The sequence below is a fragment of the Trematomus bernacchii genome, unplaced genomic scaffold, assembly GCF_902827165.1.
Source record: "Trematomus bernacchii unplaced genomic scaffold, fTreBer1.1, whole genome shotgun sequence".
Lineage (NCBI taxonomy): Eukaryota > Metazoa > Chordata > Actinopteri > Perciformes > Nototheniidae > Trematomus > Trematomus bernacchii.
Genome location: NW_022987601.1, coordinates 808,373 through 833,729, shown reverse-complemented (window position 1 = coordinate 833,729; position 25,357 = coordinate 808,373). Strand labels below are relative to the sequence as shown.

General features: G+C 40.0%; 2 protein-coding genes across 2 annotated transcripts in view; both read left to right on the top strand.

Annotated features, from left to right (window-relative positions):
* Nucleotides 1–10,685, top strand: part of LOC117482571 (diacylglycerol kinase theta-like) — a 28,828-nt gene extending 18,143 nt beyond the window's left edge. The window contains 10 exon segments of the mRNA XM_034130705.1: nt 544–560; nt 2,168–2,194; nt 2,197–2,244; nt 2,247–2,297; nt 2,613–2,785; nt 4,553–4,628; nt 4,858–5,011; nt 5,952–6,063; nt 6,388–6,540; nt 7,286–10,685. Coding sequence (XP_033986596.1) covers nt 544–560; nt 2,168–2,194; nt 2,197–2,244; nt 2,247–2,297; nt 2,613–2,785; nt 4,553–4,628; nt 4,858–5,011; nt 5,952–6,063; nt 6,388–6,540; nt 7,286–7,384 — 910 coding nt within the window. The 3' untranslated portion in view covers nt 7,385–10,685.
* A 5,485-nt stretch (nt 10,686–16,170) lies between these two features.
* Nucleotides 16,171–25,357, top strand: part of LOC117482565 (nuclear factor NF-kappa-B p105 subunit-like) — a 40,005-nt gene continuing 30,818 nt past the window's right edge. Inside the window, 5 exon segments of the mRNA XM_034130699.1 lie at nt 16,171–16,455; nt 18,505–18,576; nt 18,829–18,910; nt 21,617–21,657; nt 22,324–22,422. Coding sequence (XP_033986590.1) covers nt 18,538–18,576; nt 18,829–18,910; nt 21,617–21,657; nt 22,324–22,422 — 261 coding nt within the window. The 5' untranslated portion in view covers nt 16,171–16,455; nt 18,505–18,537.

Here is a 25,357-nt window from a genome sequence, read left to right as displayed (position 1 = left end):
ACTGGACAACAGCTAAGCTACTACTTACAGCATTCAGGTGACTTTTCATAGTTGTTGTGCCACCGTGGTAGGCCAGTTTCATATTGCATATTTGGCACAATGCCTTCGTCTTATCGTCGTCAGATTTAAAATGGTCCCACACAGCTGGAGTCTTCAGCATTTTGTTTTCAGGTGTGTGAAGCGAAGTGAAGCGTGACGTTCGTGGCGCTGTGAGTGAAAGTGATGTCAGGCGCCCAAGCTGAGATTGTATATATTTCCGCATTTTAACAGTGCAATTAAAAAGTATAAATATAATATAAGAATGTGGCAATGCGCCTTTATTGATAGCATACATTTAGGATAAAAATAAACAAATATCCGAATAATGAAATTGAAAACCGAATAGTAGGCCAACGACCGAATAGTAGGATATTCGGGTACAGCCCTAGAATATAAGTGTAATTTAGTTCCTATTAACTATGTTTTACCTTCTAAGATTACTAGTTTAGTTTATGATGAAAATCTACCTGGAGAGACTTGAGACTGTTTTTACATTGGCTTTAGTTTCTACTTGAGATGTGGTGTGACGTGTTCTGTGTTCTGTTCCTTTAGGGTCTCCACGTGTTCTGTGTCTGTTCCTTTAGGGTCTCCACGTGTTCTGTGTCTGTTCCTTTAGGGACTCCACGTGCTCTGTGTCTGTTCCTTTAGGGTCTCCACGTGCTCTGTGTCTGTGTCTGTTCCTTTAGGGTCTCCACGTGCCCTGTGTCTGTTCCTTTAGGGACTCCACGTGCTCTGTGTCTGTTCCTTTAGGGTCTCCACGTGCTCTGTGTCTGTTCCTTTAGGGACTCCACATGCTCTGTGTCTGTTCCTTTAGGGTCTCCACGTGCTCTGTGTCTGTTCCTTTAGGGTCTCCACGTGTTCTGTGTCTGTTCCTTTAGGGTCTCCACGTGCTCTGTCTGTTCCTTTAGGGTCTCCACGTGCTCTGTGTCTGTTCCTTTAGGGTCTCCACGTGCTCTGTCTGTTCCTTTAGGGTCTCCACGTGCTCTGTCTGTTCCTTTAGGGTCTCCACGTGCTCTGTGTCTGTTCCTTTAGGGACTCCACGTGCTCTGTGTCTGTTCCTTTAGGGTCTCCACGTGCTCTGTGTCTGTTCCTTTAGGGACTCCACGTGCTCTGTGTCTGTTCCTTTAGGGTCTCCACGTGCTCTGTCTGTTCCTTTAGGGACTCCACGTGCTCTGTGTTTTGTTTTGATGTTAATCTTAATTTCTGCCTCATGTTGTTATTGTATTCATGTTTCTGTGGTCTTCATTTTAACTTGTGTTCTTTCTTGAGAAGAACTTTGTGAATTATATGTCTGTGAAAGGTGCTATACTAAATAAACGTATTATTATTATATACTTAAAGGGGACCTATCATGCAAAATGCACTTTTGTACGTCTTTTATACATGAATATGTGTCCCCGGTGTTCCAGGGAACTCACCAAGTGTCAGAAAACACAACCCTCTCTATTTTCCTCCATACCCAAATCTCTAAAAAGGGGCTGCAACAGATCTGATATAAAACTGATCCAGATTTGAACACTGTCCTGACGTCAGGACGGTGGCGCTACGGCTATTGGGCCAACTCCACCAATCAGGAGGAGACAGCCACGGCCATTGCCGTTCGAAAGCGCTGGAGACGCTGTAGTACATATGCCAGGCCTGTAGATGGTGCTGTTCTCACTGAATCAGCCCTTGCAAAAACAGAGCTATAAATTGTCAAATTGAGCAAAATGAGGCATGGCTAAAATGCATGATCTGTTGGTATTTTGAAGAAAAAAAAAGTATAAATATGCCTTATATAGGTATGGTCCTACACTATATTATTATAATATAGCATGATAGGTCCACTTTAAATAGTCATCATATCATTTTGCATACAGTCAATTATTCATAACATGAAGGTACAGACTTTGATTACAGACATCTCTTCTTCTGTTATATGTCATTAAATCTCTTCTTCTTCTTCTTCTTCTTCTTCTTCTTCTTCTTCTTACTTCTTCTTTCTTCTTCTTCTTTATCTTTCTTCTTCTCTTATTCTTCTTCTTTCTTCTTCTTCTTCTTCTTCTTTTCTCTTTTCTTCTTCTTTTCTTCTTTTCTTTTTTCTCTTCTTCTTCTTCTTCTTCTTCTTCTGCAGCCTGCCACGTCAGAGAGGTCCCCAGGTTTCGGGTGCTAGTCTGCGGGGGGACGGGACCATCGGCTGGGTGCTGGGGGTCCTGGAGGCCGTGAGACACAGCTGGTCTGCAGGGAACCCCCCATCGGCATCGTTCCTCTGGGGACAGGTGAGGGCGTAAACCTACAGAGTTTAGTACCTTCAATAACAAAAAAAAGAGTCATATTTATCGAGAAAGAAAACTCAGAAATAATGAGATTAAAGTTTAAACATAAAAAAAAGTGTGTGTGTGTGTGCTAATTATGTATCACTTGTACTGTATATAGACTCTTATGGCACTACTTCTATTCTATTTTATTGTATTTACTTGCACTATCTGTGTTATTGTGTTGCTCTGTGGGAGGAGCCTGTGACCTCAGATCTTCATCGTCATATCGACACTGTAGCTCTGAACACATGACAATCAAAGCCTTGAATCTTGTAGGTAACGACCTGGCCCGGGTGCTTCGTTGGGGCTCAGGTTACAGCGGGGAGGACCCCCCTCACATCCTGGTGTCTGTGGACGAGGCTGAGGAGGTTCTGATGGACCGATGGACCATCCTGCTGGACGCTCAGCACCTCACTGAGGACGCTCACAGCTTCCTGGAGCCCCCCAAGGTCCTTATTCATTATTAAAGTTATATACTTAATACATATAGCCCTTTGACTGTGAATATTTATATTAAAAACATTTTTATTTTGAAAGGAAAACTACATTTTAATTTGGTTTGTAATTTTGAAAATGGTTAAAGCTTGAATAGTTTAATTCATTTAATTCATTTAAAGGGGACCTATCATGCAAAATGCACTTTTGTACGTCTTTTATACATGAATATGTGTCCCCGGTGTTCCAGGGAACTCACCAATGCCCCTTTCACACCGGCGCTTTTCCAGCTCCTGCTGGGAGCTAGAGCCTGTGAAAGCGCCGGTTTTTTCCTGTTCACCCACCGCAGCGGCGGCGCGTCATAGCTCCGGAACTGCGGTTTCACCTTCCAGCTCCCAAAAAGTTGTCGGTCCAGAGGCAAGAGCTTCGGAGCTATGACGCGGCGTCGCTTACGTCGGGCGTGCAGGAGGAACCTACTTGACCATCCGTTCGCTGTTATTTGATCATTGTGGAGAGCAGGCAGACGTTTTGTTTGTTATTTATAGCAGCTATCGGATGGAATCAATACATGGGCTGCACAGGTTGTCATGTCCGACTATCACAAGTAGAATCATAATGAAAAATACGCCGGTAAAAAGTGCCTGTAGAAACGGCTTAGCAAGTAGTCAGTTTAGCTTCGGTTGCTATGCTAACATCACCCATGTTACCAGAGAAACTTTCATAACAGCGTTGTGATGCCAAACAGCGTCAATTCAGACTGACACACATTCACTTAAGGGGAACTGGGGATATGTATCAGCTGCTTGTGTGACAGTCAGACAGTGAATACTTTAGAGCCGTGTGAGCTAACCCGGAGCTAACGGGAGAATAAACTCCCGTGGAAGAGCAGCCAGCACTGCAGCGGTCGGTAAATGCCGCTGAAAACACATTAATAAACAATGAACCACGGCACTCTGGAGAAAGTATAAGGTTGGAGAAGTCGTTATTTAATTTAATCTGGCTTCGTATGATTAAAGCAACACGATCGTCGACCCGACGCAGTCCCCGGCCCGTTGTTGTGGGAGAAAATCTCTCGGCAGCTCCTGGGCGGGTGTGAACAGAGCGGGAGCTGAAAGGGAAACCCGAGCTGAACCAGAAAAGCTCTCGCTAGGAGCTAGAAAGGGAAAAGCGCTGGTGTGAAAGCCGCACAAGTGTCAGAAAACACAACCCTCTCTATTTTCCTCCATACCCAAATCTCTAAAAAAGGGGCTGCAACGGATCTGATAAAAACTGATCCAGATTTGAACACTGTCCTGACGTCAGGACGGTGGCGCTACGGCTATTGGGCCAACTCCACCAATCAGGAGGAGACAGCCACGGCCATTGCCGTTCGAAAGCGCTGGAGACGCTGTAGTACATATGCCAGGCCTGTAGGTGGCGCTGTAGTCTGCCACAAAAGCAGCGAAGAAGACTTCTCACAGAATCAGCCCTTGCAAAAACAGGGCTGGAAAAGAGCAAATAGAGCGAAATGAGGCATGGCTAAAATGCAGGATCTGTTTGGTATTTTGAAAAAAAAACTTCACAGACATGTTTTATATAGGTATGGCCCTACACTATATTATTCAAATATAGCATGATAGGTCCACTTTAATTTATTTATTTTATTCATTTTTTTTTTTTTTTTATTCTTGTATTTTTTTTTATATCAAATTGATTTTTTTGTCTGTTTTTTTTAGAATGAAAGCACACTTTAAAATATATTTCTCACTTTACCTTGATTGTTCTGTCTCTGTTTCTCTCAGATTGTCAGATGAACAACTACTTCGGTGCTGGGCATCGACGCTGAGCTCAGCCTCGACTTCCAACCAGGCCAGCTGAGGACGAGCCGGACAAATTTCACCAGCAGGTTTCTATCATTAATATAATTTAATATATAACTTTATCCAGAGCGGGACATGTCTGTTGTAAATAAACCCTGCATGTCCCCCACCCCCCCCCCCCCCCCCCCCCCCCCCCCCCCCCACCCCCCCCCCCCCACCCCCCCCCCCCCACCCCCCCCCCCCCACCCCCCCCCCCCCAACCCCCCCCCCCCCCCCCCCCCCCCCCCCCCCCCGGTTCCATAATAAAGGTGTGTATGTGAAAGTGGGTCTGCAGAAGATCAGCTGCAGCCGAAGTCTCCACAAAGAACTGAAACTGCAGGTCGATGCTCAGGAGGTCCAGCTGCCCAACATCGAGGGGCTCATCTTCCTCAATATACCCAGGTACCACACACCCACACACACACACACACACACACACACACACACACACACACACACACACACACACACTGATCAGACAGCTCTCCAACAGTAAGTCTTTGATTACAGGGTGTGTGACAGCAGCAGTCGATCAGTCCGACTGATCAATAACACTCAATCACATGAATCATAAATTACACACACACTCTTACACTCTCTCACACACACGCACACACGCACGCACGCACGCACGCACACACACACACACACACACACACACACACACACACACACACACACACTGATCAGACAGCTCTCCAATAGCAAGTCTTTGATTACAGAGTGTGTGACAGCAGCAGTCGATCAGTCCGACCGATCAATAACACTCAATCACATGAACATTTAATTACACACACACACACACACACACACACACACACACACACACACACACACACACACACACACACACACACAAGGAAATTATATGAGAATATTCTGACTGTTTTAAAATATTTGGTAACACTATATTACGGTACACATAATCGCCATCAACTAGTAGTTAATTAACATGCATGTTAGCAGTGTATTGGCTCTTTATTAGTCATTAGAAAACACGTATTAATGCCTTATTCTACATGACCATATTCTACAAGTACTAGGCCATTAATTCAGAGTTTTTCCTTAATAACCCTCTAATAAGTGCTTATTTATTGTAAGTAAAGTTGTTGTACATGAGTTTGGGTCTTAATATGCTCAATATGGGCAATAAGGCATTCTCTCATAATAACACCTAACAAATATGGTCTATTCTGATGTAACAAGACATGGAACTACAAGGGTTAATTGTGTCAAAAATATCTAGACATTTGGTATTTATAACTCAGAATCTAATCTAATTGCAATATTTGCATTTCGATGTTGTACTTTATAAGTATTTTAACTTGTTTTGTGTGTGTAGTTGGGGTTCAGGTGCTGACCTCTGGGGGTCGGAGGTCGACAGTCGCTACGGGAAACCGAGGATCGACGACGGGCTGCTGGAGGTCGTCGGGGTCACAGGGGTTGTGCACATGGTGAGATACACACACACACACACACATACATACATACATACATACATACATACATACATACATACATACACACACACAAACAAAATGAAGCAACGTACCCTTACAATAATGCCAAACTTAAGTCCATAAAATCCTGCATTCAAAATTCTGTTCAAAAGTGTGCAAAAGTACTAATTCTGCAGAAAATGGCCTCCATACATGTTATATTATTATTATATAAACAACATTATTAGATTGTTAATATTAGTGTGTGTGTGTGTGTGTGTGTGTGTGTGTGTGTGTGTGTGTGTGTGTGTGTGTGTGTGTTTGCGTGTGTGTGTGCAGGGCCAGGTGCAGAGTGGGTTGCGTTCAGGGATCCGTATCGCTCAGGGGAATTACATCCGGCTGACGGTCAGTAAGCCGATCCCGGTGCAGGTGGACGGGGAGCCGTGGATCCAGCCGCCAGGACACATCATCATCTCTGCAGCCGGACCCAAGGTTTGACCCTGCAGGGCCCCCGTAGTTCCTCTATAGCCCAACATTAGCCACCTTTAGCTTAGCGGTGGTGACGTGAAGTCATGTGACCGTGCTGTAGTTCCTTTATAGCCCAACATTAGCCTCCTTTAGCTTAGCGGTGGTGACGTGAAGTCATGTGACCGTGCTGTAGTTCCTTTATAGCCCAACATTAGCCACCTTTAGCTTAGCGGTGGTGACGTGAAGTCATGTGACCGTGCTGTAGTTCCTTTATAGCCCAACATTAGCCGCCTTTAGCTTAGCGGTGGTGACGTGAAGTCATGTGACTGTGCTGTAGTTCCTTTATAGCCCAACATTAGCTTTTTACTCCAAAAATCATAAAGTGGTGTTTACCTGTAGTTGGTTTATGTTGTTTTTTTGTGTATTTCTCTTTTTTTTGTAATGTTTTTCTTAGTAAAAGTGTATTTAATCTGTTATTTGGTGTGTTGCATTTGACATGAGAGGCTATTGAGACTTATCTTGTGATGCGTGTTAATCTGCAAGGTAATATATTGGTCTTATATATCTTTTTCAAAGTAAAACCCTACTTAATCTTTACTAGATGAATTCACTGCATTTATCACATTACTCCCAAAGTGTGTGTGTGTGTGTGTGTGTGTGTGTGTGTGTGTGTGTGTGTGTGTGTGTGTGTGTCACCTGTAGTTTAAATGTAGTTTAGTATATGTTTTTGTAGTTTTTTGTAATGCTCCCTGTGTTCCTGTGTCCTCAGGTCAGGATGCTGAGGAAGTCCAAACAGAAGCAGAAGAAATCCTCCGCCTCGAAGGACGGACGCTCTGAAAGCCCGTCCTCCAGAGACGCAGCACACTGACCCCCCCCCCCCCCCCTGGAGATCAGTTTCCTGCCTTTAACAGGCTTCCTGCTGCAACTGGGCGGCCATTTTGGTTCTTGCTGTGATGTACAGCCTGCAGACAGCGACAGGAAGTCCCGAAGGTTTAACTACATCCTGCTGACTGAGCACTTCTCATATTCAGCAACTTAAATGAACTTTCTTACTTTAAAACACAAGAGTTATTAATAGACTTTAAAAGCGTCTGCATAGTTGACAATTCCTCAGTATGGATAAGCTTCAAAGAGTCGATCAAAATTCATCTATTTAAGGAGTTTCTGTCCAGGTGTGACTGTATGTACAGTAAGTAGGAGTCTATTGTTATTTAGTTGTGATAATAATGTGCAGCTATATTAGAGATGATGTATTATAACTGCAGAGACTGACAGGCAGTTTCTGCACAAAGCTGTAACAACATAACATAATCTAAACCACAAATCTCTGCTGGAGACTGAGCTGGCTTTCTTCTCCTTCTGCTGCTGCTGCTGCTGTTGCGTGAAATCCTTTAGTGATGCTGGTTTCAGATCAATTTCATGTTTTAGTGAAGCTCTTTAAAAGCGAATAAGCGTGCAGAATCAAACATGTGTGCAGCTTCAGGGCGGAAGATATTAAAAATAAAAGTCAGATCAGTTGGAGCTGTGGGAGAAGCACAGTTTGTGTTTCAGCAACAACACCGACTATTGTTAGGATTAAAAGGAAATGTTGTTTATTTTCTCATCATCTTGTTATAAAAATGACTTGGCACACACTTTGTGATATGGAAAAGTATTACGGGGAAGGCATAAGAAGAAAAAATGAGAAGAAAAAACGTATTATTTTTGCTTAACGTTGAGAATAAAGTCAGATTTAGATGCATAATTGTGCCAGACCTGAGATGAAAGTCAGAGCAGAAACGTGTCTTGCCTTTTGAGGAATAATGTTGAAATGTAAAAAATAATCTCAACATTTCAAGATCAAATCCAGACTACTAGCGTTAGCATATAGCAACTTTGTCATGACATTTGGACTTTTTCTGGAGCTAAAATACAAAAATCTCCCCTCATTGTTCACCCGTATGCCTGGCACTACTGTTCATTAATAACTTGTGAGCACAGAATAATATATCTTATATCTTATGTGGATTTGAAGACCTGGCAGCTTCATTATCTCCGTATGCTTTTCACTCAAATGTAGATACTCACCAGATGGAGATCACAAGATGAATTGAATAGCATAAGCTATGGCTAAGTGATTAATATCAAAGTGACCAAGTTAGCGACCTTAACCGAACAATTTTCTTCCAAGATATTTGGTATTATTAAAAACGAGTGCTGGTATTTCACAGTCAAAAAATGCTTAAAAACACGATTGGATAGCGTACTACAGCGTTAGCTAAAATTAGCTTGTGAAACACGATTAACAAATGAATTAAGATGGTGTTGTTGCTACGATACAAACTGTGCTGTACGGGATGTTTTCAGTAAACAGCGGTGATGTCTGACTGACTTTCTCTTCTTTCCATCTTCTTAGATAGCAGTTAGCTTGTTGAGTTGTTAAGGAACAAACTCAGAACTTAAATTAGAAAAATCTCTGCTATTAATTATTTATAATGGCCAAAACTGTTTTATAAATCCTTAAATGTTTAGAACAGAAAGCTTGCCCTTTTTGAAATTTACAAAATCGTGTCAATGTTTGCAAAAAGACAGGAACTTGCCAGAAAACTAGCTATTCAAGGCTACTAGCATTACAGCGCCATCACTAGCTTTCAAGTGGGTAAATGTTAACTGGAAAGCTTTCTAGTGTGCCAAAAAAAAGAGCATAATTTGTAAAGAAATTTACAAAAATGGGGACACAATGTGTCGTCAAGACTGAGTCAAATACATTACAGGTAGCACCAGAACATACCTAGACAACTAGCTACATTAGCAAGCTGGTAGCTAACTAGCTTGTCGCAACACATTTAAAATAAAGTAAATATTATAGAGAGAAATTAGGAGTATGGACAAGAATGAAACCCATGATTGTGATGTTAGCTTGAAAAGTAGCTACATTAAAGTGCCGTTACTAGCCTGTTTGCGTTTACAGCTAGCTAGCTTGCTTGTATGCCAAAATAATACTTAATTTGTAAAGAAAATGGAGAATAAGAATTAGAAAAATGTGCAGAGATAATGTGCCACTGCAACTGAGTTCATGTGTTTACAGATAGCATCAGAAACATCGAAATATGCTCAGTCATGCTAGCTTGTAAAAAATTGAATTAAATCAAAATTCAATACATTTTTGGGAGAAAAATATTGTAAACTAAGAATATAGATTAACTTAAAGGTTAAAACACAATGTTAGAACTACACACTTGCTAAGAAGCTAGCTAAATTACTAGCTAAAGTGACGAGAAACATTGCTAGCTTGAAGAGCTAGTTAGCTTGTAGGCTAGTTAGCAAGCTATAGGCTATTGCCAAAACAAAACTTAACTTGTCATTCAAAAATAATATAAGGCAATACATTAATAACTTACTAACAAGACGGAGTAGGATTATATTGATCTCATTATTAGTTATTTTAAAGGATTTATTTGCAATTTGAAGGTAAAATTGCGGAATTTAGGAACAATTTATTAAAAAAACGTCAGAATAAATTAGTTGAAAGGACTAAAATAACATCGTCAGGCACACAATAATTATCATATTTTATTATAAGGCAGCCCCTTGTACGTTATCCGATCTGCAATCCTAAAACAATAACACTGAATTATTTTTTTACTTTTTATTGTTAGATTTTCGCTGTTATTGTTGATTTGCTGCCACTAGGACTTCTCTTAAAGACGAGCTTCAGCTGCCAGTTTACACTTAAAGACACTTACAGCAGGATTTAATGAAAGAGGAACTTCGCACACATTCCTAGAGTTGCTTTAAGTGAAGAAACACAGATTGAAAGACGAGGGATCTTCCTCTGAAGGTCCGTAGCCACAGCAGTATTAAATCACTGTACTTTGGTCGATATATTTAGGTGTTTTTAACCTGAAATCTGTGTTAACTGGATCATGTTTGGTGTTTTTTCGGTGCTAGAAGGTTCGTTATAGTTCTGTGTTTGACTTCAAGGATCCTGTTTTAATTCAAAGCCTCACACCGATGCTTTGGATGAAGGTGGATCCGTCATCAGTGGCATTACCTGTTGGTTTCATTAACTGTGGAGTGAAATGCTTCTTCAGTCGACACTGTATAGTTTGTGCACATAGAAGCTGTTGCAGTGTGTTATTACTAGTGTTGTGAATTTACAGCAGTGTTAAACATCCTCTTCCTTCACACTAAGGACAAGAACTGCTGGTTTCATATCTTTTAAACTATTACCTTAAAGGTGGGGTAGGTAAGTTTGAGAAACCGGCTCGAGATACACTTTTTGTTATATTCCATGGAATGCTCTTAACATCCCGATAGCAATGAATATCTGAAGTGCTTTGACAAAAAATCCATAAAAAAATATCATCTGTGGAAGCCGTAGTACTGTAAAAAGCACGACCAATCATTTTAGCTGGCCCGGCTAAAATAACTGGATGGCCTACCTGCCTGTCAGCCTTCCATCTGTGCACAAACTTATCTCGTGCCCTCATTGGTCATGTGCGCGTTCGTGTGTGTTGGAGGAGGGGCTCTGTAAGGAAGTGGCAGATTTTTTCCAGCTGTATATTTTCAAAATCTAGCGCACTCGAGCTGGTTTCTCCAAAATTACCTACCCTACCTTTAAGTATATGTTATATTCCTGTGCATCATTTGCCAAATTATTCTTAATTTATTTTAGAATAAACTTTATTTCGGCTTAATTTCAATGAAAATCAACTTGCACTAAATCGTTTTTGATGTAGATTTCAAGGACATTTAAATCTATTTGGGTATGTATTTAATAATGGTGTATAACATGTGTGCAAATATAGGAAAAAGCAATTAAATTAAAGAGTAGTTTCACATACGGCCCGTCCACACGGCAGCGTGCGTTGCTTCAACGGAGACGCTTCCCATTCCCTTTGAATGGGGTGACGTCACATTAGATGTTACATTACATGTTACTTGTTAGACGCTTTTATCCAAAGCGACTTACATACTCAGTACTGTGGACAATCCCCACAGGAGCACTTTGGGGTGAAGTGTCTCAGGGACACAACGACATGCTGACTGCAGTGGGGTTTGAACCTATGACCCCCTGATCCCAACACCAACGCACTATTCCACTGCACCACACGCCATCACGCTTTGCCGAACTGCATTGTGGTTCCTTCGCGTTGAGAGAAGTTCAACTTTTCAAGCGTCGACGGAAGCGCCAGCCAATCAAATCATATGCCAGTACAAGCTCTAGCCAATCAAACCGCATGCTTGTGTGTCCGGGGCGGGAGGTTAATGTGATTGGTTGTTGGTCGCACGCCAGATACGCCCACCGGCAAGCTTCAACGCACGCTGCCGTGTGGACGTTACGTAAATGGCTATAGAAATCTACTTGCAAATACATTTTGTAGATGTCAACATTTAAGAACTTTTTTACACTATTTGATTAGTATAATAGCATTGGAAAATAAGGATGGTGCACATATACTGTAGGTCTTTTTCAGGTGTAGTTTTTTACACACAGTATCAAAACATCAAAACATCATGAAAATATGAATTCATACTTAAAAACTGCTTTTTTTATTTGTTTGCACAGGATATGAAAATAACACATTGGGCTCTGTAAAATTATATTATGACTCCAAACAAAAATTGACAAGAATTCACGTTCTCTGCAATTTTGAATTCAACTGAAATGAACCTGAAAATAGATTCTCTGATTTGCAGGAATATAAAGAGTGAATGAGTTAAAGGATGCACACCCAGCAGTCTCTCGTCCTCAGACCAAAAAAACAGCAAAAACAGCAAAAACTAGATTTAGAAAAACATGAAATGACATCAAATGCGGACATTTAGTAAAAGAAATAGCCACATTTCTGTCTGAGAAGATGATCACGCCCGTTGCCTCGAGGAAAAGTGTCAGGGAAAGAAACGTTGGAAAAGCTCAAACAGCGCACAAATAAAATATCTAGAGTTTATAATATTATTATCATATAACTCTTTGTTTTTTCGGGCTCCATCAAACTGGAAACATTCTGCCGAATCCTCAGAGACAGAAAAGCCTTTTATTTCTGCACTTTTTGAGCTAATATTCATGACAGTATATGACGGCCATTGTAGGTCAAATAAAGTCAAAATGAATACATTTGGAGTAATACTTTGAACATATAAAGACACGAACGTAAGCGTATGAATACATCGTTTATTGGGAAAAGACTTGAATACTTTCTGGTTTAAGAACATTATGAATTTACAAGAAAAAACTCACAAATTACGAGAATAAAAACTAAAATTGAGATTGAGAATTTTCAAATTTTTGGACTGGAGAATTTTGATGTTTTTTTTTTCCTGTTAAATACAATTTTAATTTGAGTTGTCTTCCTGCAATGGCAGCTAATGGTGTCGTGTATATTCATCCAAAACAAATATTTGGAAATGTATTTTTTCTCGCCCCGTGTCGCTGCCATAAAACGACTTTCTGTTGCTGAATGTTAAAAATGTGCTTTAACGTGCCTCACCTGTCGTGTGTGTGTGGTGTGTGTGTGTGTGTGTGTGTGTGTGTGTGTGTGTGTGTGTGTGTGTGTGTGTGTGTGTGTGTGTGTGTGTGTGTGTGTGTGTGTGTGTGTGTGTGTGTGTGTGTGTGTGTGTGTGTGTGTGTGTGTGTGTGTGTGTGTGTGTGTGTGTGTGTGTGTGTCTGTGTGTGTGTGTCTCTGTGCTAACGTGCCTCACCTGTTCCTGTGTGTGTGTGTGTGTGTGTGTGTGTGTGTGTGTGTGTGTGTCTCTGTGCTAACGTGCCTCACCTGTTCCTGTGTGTGTGTGTGAGCTAACGTGCCTCACCTGTTCCTGTGTGTGTGTGCTAACGTGCCTCACCTGTCCTGTTCCTGTGTGTGTGTGTGTGAGCTAACGTGCCTCCAGGTGCCATCTCGACTTTTACGTTGCTGTAACTTTGGTTCACTTTTACTTCCTGAAGTTTTCTTGAATAGATGAAATGTATATTTTTGCAGACAGAAGCTGTTTGTGTCAACTGTAAAGTTTTATCTGTAAATTGCACTAATTGTTTTCTAGATGCTCTTAGACGTGACGTTCAGGTTATTATGAATGTTGTAACAACTAAAAGTAAATATATATATATATACGTTTAAATAACTGATTCTTATATGTGTTTAATCAGAATAAACTAAAGACTGTCTAAGAACAAAAGACAACATGGTTTCTGTCAAATCTCTTGTTTAAATTGTGATTGGTCAACTGCTTAGAGATGTCCCGCCCCTTAGCCAATCACGTACAATGTGTTAGAGCGCTAGCCAATAGGAGCGCAAGGGTTACACAGTGACACCCCAAAAACATAATCAAGCCTCTTTAAGTAACTTTGCATTTTCAGAATAATACAAAAAGTGAAAATGATGATGTATTATTTTAACTTTATGTATTAGTTAGAATGAACTCTTTAACAGGCTGCATCATTAAAGTATGACATGAATAAATGCAGCTATAATTATAAAAATACATTATTTATTTGTATGCCTTATGAATACTTCAACTTTTGGTACTTGTATTATATTATGATTCCGATAATTCTCCTGGTTTTGTTTAATTAGTACAACATTAGATAATTGCCTGATTTCTTCTACAATAGAGTTCTTCATCCCGGTATCAGATCAGATGATTTCATGGCGGGTTTAATGGGGATGTTTCCCTCAATTTTGCAGTTACGCTTTATAATGAGATCAGATAACTTCATCATTGATGCCAGTTTGGGATGTGTTTGTTTTGTCCCAGCATCATGTAAACAAGGCGAGGTCCGTTTACATGATGATAGGCTTACAACTAACAACATGTAAACATCCTTGATTATTTACATTATAAGTTAGAAAAGTAAGGAATTAACATAATAAACTTATTATAGGGCTCACATTACTAAATAAGTATAAAAGTCACTCCCTTAGCATTTTCTATGCAAAATGCATCATCAGTTAAAATGATTTAAAAATACAAACCCTGGCCAGCAGGGGGCAGAAGGTCAGAAAGTCAGACTAAAACAAAGATGGAGTATAGAGAGAAAGAGGTGTCACTCTGCAGATAATATCCTCTCCGGTGCATCAGGGTGCAAAGCAAAGTACACATAAACAATCCTGAGGTACTTTTCTTTACATTCCTCTGTACAAATATGTTTTAAAGGTCTCCAAGGTCTCTTCTGCATCAACATGTGTCCCCTCTTCTCCATGTCTCTTCTTCATCAACATGTGTCCCCTCTTCTTCATGTCTCTTCTACATCAACATGTGTCCCCTCTTCTTCATGTCTCTTCTACATCAACATGTGTCCCCTCTTCTTCATGTCTCTTCTACATCAACATGTGTCCCCTCTTCTTCATGTCTCTTCTACATCACCATGTGTCCCCTCTTCTTCATCTCTCTTCTACATCAACATGTGTCCCCTCTTCTTCATGTCTCTTCTACATCAACATGTGTCCCCTCTTCTTCATGTCTCTTCTACATCAACATGTGTCCCCTCTTCTTCATGTCTCTTCTACATCAACATGTGTCCCCTCTTCCTCATGTCTCTTCTTCATCAACATGTGTCCCCTCTTCTTCATGTCTCTACTACATCAACATGTGTCCCCTCTTCTTCATGTCTCTTCTACATCAACATGTGTCCCCTCTGTGGAAAGAGACTCTGAAAGTTTCAGGAACAAAGATTCTCTCTCTTTTTGTCCTGATCCATTTCTATAAAAACCTGTCTGAAAATGAGCTGATCAGATTTTGGCCACTTGATGATGTCATAATGATGTTTTGTCTTGTGTAACCATTAGCCAATCAGCAACCAAGGTAACCCCCCCCCCCCCTTATCACCTGAATAGTTCTTTTTAACCAAATCTCTCTCAGAGGGGCGTGGAGAGGGGCTCCTTATTTTCATCTACAGTAACAGACAGAGAATCAGCACTTTGGAAACAGGGCTGAAACAGAGGGGATTATGGGTAATGCTGCAATGATCTGTTTGGTGTTTCAGCCAATCAGAGACAGGCTCTGGATATATCTGAGACCTGTGATATATTGATGAACAACAGGATAATAGGGGACCTTTAACAGCTGTTCGGTTCCTGTTCTGTGATTGAAAACGAAGAAGAAATCCATTTAATTTCCTTATTTCTTCCACAGATAGTAAACGTCACGTTAACATATTTACATACATACATTTATGTCCCTGTTTCCAAAGAGCTGATTCTCTGTCTGTTACTTTAGATGAAAATAAGGAGCCCCTCCCCTCTATCTATCTATCTATCTATCTATCTATCTATCTATCTATCTATCTCTCCATCCATCCATCCATCCATCCATCCATCCATCCATCCATCCATCCATCCATCCATCCATCCATCCATCCATCCATCCATCCATCCATCCATCCATCCATCCATCCATCCATCCATCCATCCATCCATCCATCCATCCATCCATCCATCCATCCATCCATTGTATACTACTATACTATAATATTCTACACTTTATATTTCTTAAATATTTGCAAAACTCAGTTATTTTTGTCTCACTGAGTTTATATTGAACACCAAAGTAAATTCATTGTTAATCAAAAACATATTTGACCCAAAAATGTAATTTAAACTGTAACATTTATTAGATTTTCCCCTCAGAGTGAGACCTCCTCTCGTTTCTCCTCCTCTCTTAACGTCACGGGGAATTTCCAGTGGGGAAGGAAATCAACTTTGTGAAACAGAGAGAGACAAATTTCACCTGCAGGATTTACCTGATCTTTCTCAGGATTAAACAACACCTGCTTTTATTCTCTCGGATTAAAAACCATTTCTCTCCATTGGCGCTAATGACGTCATGACGCACTACAATTAAACCAAATGGATCCTGTGGTTCCAGCATGGCGAAATCATGAGCAAATAAAGTCAACTTCAGTGAAGTGTCACCCATAGTGCATGTTGAGAATCCGACTGTTCACCTGACCGAGATAACCAGGTAAGACTAATTAACCACTTTATTATATCACAGCTGGGTGTTTGCATTGATCTCCTTTAATGTAACCGTGACCCGTTACAACTGTGCTTTGTTGTGCTGCACCACTTCCTTATTAGCCAGGTGACTTCAGGGAGAAACCAAACTCTTATGTTAAAAATTAGAAATTAATAATGTATTTCTCCCCAGCAAATGCAGCAATGTGTTACATCAACAGTAAATATATGTATGGTATATTAGACATCCCCTTGTGAATTCGGCTTGTTTAAACGTAATATTTAGTGTTTCTTTAAATCAGAATGACTTATTTAATGTAACCGTGACCCGTTAAAACAGCGCTTTGTTGTGCTGCACCACTTCCTGATTAGCCAGGTAGCTTCAGGGAGTCAAACCAAACTCTGTGTTAAAATGGAGATATGTAAGTTTACTTTGTCTCTAGCAAATTCAAGAATGTCCTGCACAATCAATAAAGATATCTATGGTATACATGACATCCACTCGTGAATTCGGCTTGTTTAAATCTAGTATTTAGTGTTTATTTAATGTTTAACCTCAGAAAATTCAAGTGTTTTCCCTTGTAAATTTGTGATTTTGTTAAACTTCTACTAAATAAGAAGTTCTGAGTTCTTATTTACTAATACTCTTTAATCTTATAGTAAATTCAAGTTGATTTCTCTTGAAGCTCCCAGTTAGCTGTTAGGCTTTAGGGAAGTCACACCAAACTGTAATAAGAATTTAAAGTTGTATTTGTCCCCAGCAAATGCAAACATGTCTTACACCAAAAATAAAGATAATTATGGTTTATGTGACGGCTACTTGTGAATTCGGCTTGTATAAATCAAGTATGAAGTGTCTATTTTTAGTCGTTATTACTTACTTTAATGTGACTATACATTCGTTTGCTGGATTTCCTACCGCGATCTGCAAAAGATAGTGTGGAAAATGCTGAAGTTTTTATTTAAATTTCGGTATAATGTTGATTTTACACACGCCGAATTAAAGACAAGATCTACCTGATTATGAAATGTGCTAATTTCTAGTTTTTGAGCTAGAGTTTCTGATTTGAAAAGTGAAATATCATTTTAAACTTGCAAAATTATGAACTGAGTTTGGTGTTACGTTTCACCAAACTTTGTGTTAAAAAGGAGAAATTCAAGTTGTATTTCTCCCTAAGCAAATGCAGTAATGTCTTACATCAGAAATAAAGATATTTGTGGTATATATCACATCCACTTGTGATTTCGGCTTGGATAAATCTAGTATTAAGTGTGTATTTAAATCAGAATTACTTATTTAATGTAACCGTGACTCGTTACCACAGTGCTTTGTTGTGCTGCACCACTTGATTAGCCCGGTAGCTTCAGGAAGTCACACCAAACTCTGTGTTAAAAATTAGGACTTAGAGTTTAGTTTCTCGCCAGCAAATACAATAATGTCTTGCATCAGAAATATAGATATATATGGTTGAATTCACATCCACTTGTGAATTCGGCATTTTTAAATCTAGTATTAAGTGTTTATATTCATCGGAATTACCTATTTATAAAGTGAAAAGCCTGTTAGCTGTTTGCCTCATTCAGGACATTCTGTAACACGAAGCCGACACTCAAACAGTCACTGAACTTGAGTCCCTTTTGTAGATTTGTTAACTTTAAATCACATTTTGATTTATAAATGCTCGATTTAACGACACAAACAACAAAAACAGTGACGCTGTGTTGCTAACTGTTAGCCAGAGAGCTAGCACAAGTCACACAGGCGCGTTCATGTGCAACTGCGGGTACGCGCGGTGCCAAGCAGCAACAAGTGTCAGGAGTTCTTTATTAAATAAATAATAATTGTTTATGTTTGTTTATTGACAAAACTGCATGATGTACATGAATAATAACATTTAAATAATAGTAGAAATACAATGCAAAAACAGTATGATTAATCAAAGAAAGAATCCATTAATTATTATAAATGCATAATATATGAAGGGTAACGCTTGCATTATTATTATTATGGTTATTCATAGACTTTGTATTCCCCCTGTGTTTCTACACGTTGCAGGTGTAATTGTTTGACCTTTGCCCTGCAGACACCATGGCTGCAGAAGACCACTACCTGCACACCTCCACTCAGGTAAACTCGTTAGCAGAAAAACTGCAGAAAAGTGAATCAAAATAACATAATACAATATTAAAAGTCATCTTCTGCAAAAAACACATCTTTTACCTTATTTTATATAATTTTTCTTTATTTTTACAATGTTTATTTAAAATGAATCACTGTTTACACATTATTATTAGTATGTGTCTGTTATATTTTGTCTATATGGCATAACTGTTAGAAAATACTAACAAAAATGTGATTATTATTTTACTTTCCGGTCAGATCTTTGACAACCTGATGATGGACCCGCCCTGGGAGTTCACTCACTTCCCCGGGATGTCCCAGACGACGTCTCTGAGGACAGGTGAGTCCCACCTGCTGCTGATAAACCTTTTATTTATGAAACAGCTTCACAGCTTTCCTCACCTGCTGCTCCAAAGTCTAATCGGCTGCTGTTTGTTTGTTGACCTTAAACCAACTTCTCAAACTTTTTTTCAAGGCTTTTATTGTCATGGGTACACAGCTATAGTGTAGATATGACAATGAAACTCTGAGGTCATAGGCTCCTCCAACAGAGCAACACAATTTCAATCAGGAGAGACGGTGTTGATGAAAGAATACATATTTATTGCCAGGAATACACAAATGAATGTAATGGAGTTTTGGTGATTAGGCCCCGTTGTGCAGGAGTATCATTCAGGAGGGGAGAACCGATCCGATGAAACCCCCCGGGGGCTAGACACTGGTGGTGGTGAATGGATGGTTGGGGTCGGTCTGAAGGGGAGTGGCTTAGCTTGACCCTGGATTCAGAGGGACAGGAGGTGAAAAGGGGTGGAGGAGGGTTGCGTCGAGTCACCTGAAATTACAGCTGTCAGAGGGGGGAGAGCAGATTTTAAAGGGTTAGCGTATTAGTAGTAGTAGTGGTAGTGGTAGTAGTGGTAGTGGTAGTAGTGGTAGTAGTAGTGGTGGTAGTAGTGTAGTGGTAGTGGTAGTAGTGGTAGTGTAGTAGTAGTGGAGGTAGTAGTGGTAGTAGTAGTGTGGTAGTAGTAGTAGTAGTGGAGGTAGTAGTGGTGGAGGAAGAAAATAAAAAGACAGAACCCAGGAGATGACACAGAGCAGAGATGGCAGGCATAGCAGTTAAACATATAACATATCTAGATGAATACTGCTGGAGTTCAATCAGTCATTAAAATAATATAGAACATTCATTCATTCATTCATCCATTCATTCATTCATTCATTCATTCATTCATCCATTCATCCATCCATTCATTCATCCATTCATTCATTCATTCATCCATTCATTCATTCATTCATTCATTCATTCATTCATCCATCCATCCATTCATTCATTCATCCATCCATGGCACTGCATACTATAGGAGAGGTCAAGACATTGGTAGTGAGCATCAGGCGAAGCAGCTGCATGTGTGTACCAGGGTGTTTGTAATAGTGTCCCTGAAGATATACGATGTTAGTTATTTTAGGAAGAGAAACTGCGGAGGAAAACGATCAGAAAGTGAGATCTCTGTTTGGAAAACGAATGTGTAAATATAGTGTGAAAACAGTGTGTGTTATATATATATATATATATATATATATAAAGCGTGAAAGGTGAGTTTCGTGACGTTTTGTTGGTTTCTGTCTCTGTGGCTCTCACTTCCTGTTTGAGTCACAGCAGGGAAACTCTCTACACATTTATATATATATTATCACAATAACATATGAACATGTGGGCAATTCATCATGAATCATAACGTCATATACATACTGCGTTACACATGAGAGTATTTGATTTATTCCCCAGGCAGTGTTTGGTCTCTGTTTCCTCTTTGTTGACTCAATATGAAAGTGCTGCTCCTCTGAGGAAACAGAACAGTAAGGTCTCGACACAACGAGAATCAAACAAGATGTTTGAAGTAATAAACTGTTTTACTTTAATACATGAAAAAATAGAAACCCAATTTATTATATAAACATTGGAGAAAAGTGCCCACAAATACTAGAAAATAAATAGTTACGTTCCCTCCTGGACTAGGGGTACAAAGGGAAGTAACAACATATAAAATAACCGGGAGAGAGAAGAAACTGATTGCTGAAGCCACAAGGTGATGTTTGATCAGTCAAAGAAAGTAAAGAGGGCTCACCAGACAATCTGCAAAGTAGCAAACAGCACATCTCCTAACAATAAACAAAACACAGGTTAAACTAGCCGGCCTCAGGTCCTTTATGGAGGCCCTGATTGGGGATTGGGAACACCTGGAGGGAGACGAGAGGGGGAGAGAGAGAGACACACACACACACACACACACACACACACACACACACACACACACACACACACACACACACACACACACACCCACTACGGCACGTGACATAAATATTCTCCACATACTTATATTTTTACGACCTCTAAGATAAGATAAACCTTTATTTATTAATCCATGTTAGAGGTAAGGTTAGAGTTCATGCAAGGATAGTGGGAATACAAAGCATAAATAAAAATAACAATAAGGTCAAATGCTTTCACAGGATCTGGAAACTGCACACGTTTATTTTTGCCGACATCTTAAAGAAATGTATGAAATATCACAATTTTGAGCCTGATCGTTTTTACCGACAGATGAGTTTGTCACACATGATCCGTTCAAGGAGCGTGGGAAAGTTGAAAATCAGAAGGTTATTTCTGTTTTTACAGTTTCTTTCTAAGACAAAGTGTGTATTCTTAGTAAATTAAACAATCAAATAAAACGTTTTTCAGAGGAAAATAAGAAATGTAAAGAAAAATGTAATTGAAGTATTAACAGTAAACATGACATGTTACTTGTTAGACGCTTTTATCCAAAGCGACTTACATACTCAATACTGTGGGCAATCCCCACAGGAGCACTTTGGGGTGAAGTGTCTCAGGGACACAACGACATGCTGACTGCAGTGGGGTTTGAACCTGTGCTCCCCTGATCCGAACACCAACGTACTAGTCCACTGCGCCACAGCCTCCCTAAACAGATTATACATTGGTATATTTGACATTTTAATGCTGACTGTGTCCCTGTGTTTGTTCCAGCGGACGGTCCGTTCCTGCAGATCATAGAGCAGCCCAAACAGGTGAGACTGTCCTCTAAACGCCTGTTCACTATGTCAGAAACGCTAATCTCTGGAACAACATGTGTCCATCTGCACTTTCTTCTCTCTGTTTATTTAACTTGTAAAACTCTTTCAATCAGATTTTTGATTTCTAAAAACATCAACAATGCTTTGACATGTTGAGATCAACCTGCTTTACTGCTACTTTTGACTTTAAAACCCCTAGTGTCCGACAACCAGACGTGTCAACAGAAAAAAGATTTGCTGCTTTTTCTGTTTTAAATCATAATTAAGTAAATCTGAAAAAGTAACATGTCATGTTACGTCAAACTAAAATGTAAACATATTCTATACATATACAGTTAGTTACACTTTTTTAATTGACATTTAGATAGTAACAAGGTATAGTTTAAACATGTGCAAATCAAGTATATATCTATCTATCATCTGTACCGGATGAACCTGATTTAAAAGTGTGTGTGTGTGTGTGTGTGTGTGTGTGTGTGTGTGTGTGTGTGTGTGTGTGTGTGTGTGTGTGTGTGTGTGTGTGTGTGTGTGTGTGTGTGTGTGTGTGTGTGTGTGTGTGTGTGTGTGTGTGTGTGTGTGTGTGTGTGTGTGTGTGTGTGTGTGTGTGTGTGTGTGTGTGTGTGTGTGTGTGTGTGTGTGTGTGTGTGTGTGTGGTCTCAGCGGGGCTTCAGGTTCAGGTACGGATGTGAGGGTCCGTCTCACGGGGGATTACCGGGAGCCTCCAGTGAGAAGAACAGGAAGACTTACCCCGCCGTCAAGGTACATTCAAGATTATATTTCTGCTTTATAAACTGTAAAAAAGGACTACTCATATTTAGCTCAGTTGTGTATTTCCATATCCCAAACATGACAGAGTGATGTGTAATTTTAATCAACGCAGAGGTGCGTTCATACACAAGTTATAGGAAGAATAAACAACTATTGATAAATTGATTTGTTTACTCAAATAAACAAATCGCTTTCTCCCAAATAAACCAATTAGATCCCCTTTGAGCAGCGTCAGCGTTGTCTGCAGGAAGCTGTCATAAAACGACTTTTCATCCAGTTTTAAGCCACATTTTCCCCTCTTTCTGATATTGGTGCTTTTTAACTCTATATTTTAACCGGATGAAGGATTTTAGTGATGGGACGTCTGGATCTGACGTTATCCGAAAAACAAGCTGAGCTAACGTTAGCCTTTAGCTTGTAGCCTTTAGCTTGTAGCTTCTCCTCCCTGTGTCCACCAGAGAAACATACATTTTCTTAGTTAAACTGCTTTTATTCAGTGTTTTTATCCGTTTTAATCCACAGCTCTGTTTGTTTTGGAGAGGAAGAGATCTTTGTGCATAATTCTGCTTTCGGTTAAAACCTCTGAAACGTATTGATCTGACGTTATCAGAGAAACAAGCTAAGCTAGCGTTAGCCTTTAGCTTGTAGCTTCTCCTCCCTGTGTCCAGCAGAGAAACATAGATCTTTATGGTGTCTGTTACGGTACGTCTACACAGCAGCGTTAAAAAAATCTTGAAACGCTTCTGCCCATTCACTTTGAATGGGGTGACGTCACTTTCCCTCACTTTTCGCTGAACTGCATTGTGGGCAGGCGAGCGGAGATTTTCAGGATTTTCAGGATTCAAAGTTGAGCAATGTTCAACTTTTGAAGCTGAGGTGGAAGCGTCAGTCAATCAAATCCCGTGTATGCAAATCTGACAGTTCAAGCGCTAGCCAATCAAACGGCGTGTATGCTGGGAGAGACATACCGCAGGTCATTTCCTCATATTCCAAAAAATGGAGGAGAAATTAGCGGTAGGGAATCACCAGGTGCTTTATGACCAGTCCCTATTTACCTACTGGGATACAAACCGGAGGAGCCAGGCATGGAGGGAGGTGGCAGAGACAGTGTTATGTTTTCGCCTGTTTGGGGAGTTTATATCCAGTTTACTTCAAACTTTTTTGCTTCGTATGTCGGGGGCGGGAGATTCATGTGATTGGTTGTTGGTGCCTTGCTCGCAAAAAATCCCCAAGCTTCAGATACGCCCACCTCCAAGATTTTTTTAACGCTGCTGTGTGGACGGTCCGTTACTGTTTTAATCCATGGGTTTGTCTGTTTTGGAGATGATTAAACCTCTGAGGATAATTTGACTTCAGGTAAAAAACTCCTGAACATCTGGATCTTACATTATCAGCAGCTGAGCATTTGTTAGCCGTTAGCTTAGAGCTGCTTGTCCCTGTGTCCACTGGAGAAACACAGATTTTTAACATTATTCAGTGCTTTTACCAGTTTTACTCACCAAGTCAGTTTGTTTTTGAGATGATGAGACCTCTGTGGATCATTGGCTATTGTTTAAAATATACTAAACTATGAATAATTCAGTAATCGGGAGACGCTGAGTGTGATTTTTCAGTTGAGAGTAGTAGAAGTGTTGTATTGCACCTTTTTCATCATGTAGCCTCTACTGAATATAAAACATCTCTCTTGAATCGGCTCCTGGTGGAGGTGTGACATCAGATCACTCTCACCCGTCTGGTTTTAAACTTCATTCCTTCATAATGCGGCTATAAATAATGTCCAGGAAGTGATTTCACTTAGTGATGCAGAGAGAAGAATGAGAGCGTTATGTGGTCGACTGTCAGCAGAAACTCCTTCTGCTTCCTGTCAGCTCACTCTTTTACTAAAGAAGAGGTGACTTTTCTACAAAGGGTTTTTTCTCTTAATCACAAACTAATGGAATAAATCGTGCAGATATTAAAGTGATTAAACAGCAAAGCAATTATTAAAAATACATATGAGATCTTATCCGCCCTAGTCTTCTTTTAGTTTTATTTATTTATTGATCCTTATTTGACCACCTAGGCCAGGGGTCTCAAACTCAAGGCCCGGGGGCCAAATCCGGCCCGCGACTTCATTTTCTGTGGCCCCGCAAAAGCTTGCAAAGAATATAATACGTTTATTATACGGTTACATGCCACTTTACAGAAGCAGGTTGCCCATAAACTACATGTCCCACAATGCATCTCGTTTTGTGACATGCGCACTGAAGAGACTTGCAATTATTTGCCCTGGACTTCTGCTTTCAGACGTAGTTAATTACTAACTTATTATCCTATCCGATAATAATCCAAGTCAGAGGCAATAATGTAATATAATACATTATTTTATATATATATTATATTTATATAGTTACAACCGGCCCTTTGAGTGCAACCTTTATGCGAATGTGGCCCGCGATGAAATTGAGTTTGACACCCCTGACCTAGGCTGTTCCTTATTAGTGTATATTTTTACTTATTCTAGTTGAATATACTTCTTTTGACTTTTCCAAAACAATGGATTACGTTCATTAAAATAGGCTCGATGTAACAACTTAGCACTACTGCCTGTGCTGCAGCACCTCTTTTCACCCTCTGTCTGAAACCAGAGCCCAGTCTGCTCTGATTGGTTAGCTGTAGCTCTGTTGTGATTGGTCAACCTGCTTAGAGATGTCCCGCCCCTTAGCCTATCACGTACAATGTGTTGGCGCGCTAGCCAATAGGAGCGCAAGTGCTCCGTAGTCATGTTTTATAATTGTCTGTGTGATAGAGATGATGCAATGTGTTTCGTGTTTGTTATGTACCGACCGAAGGACTGCAGATTATTATTATTTATTGTTTTATTATTTATTCTACTATTTCAACAATTTAGAAAGTTTATACGTCTAAAAAACAAACTAAATGAGTA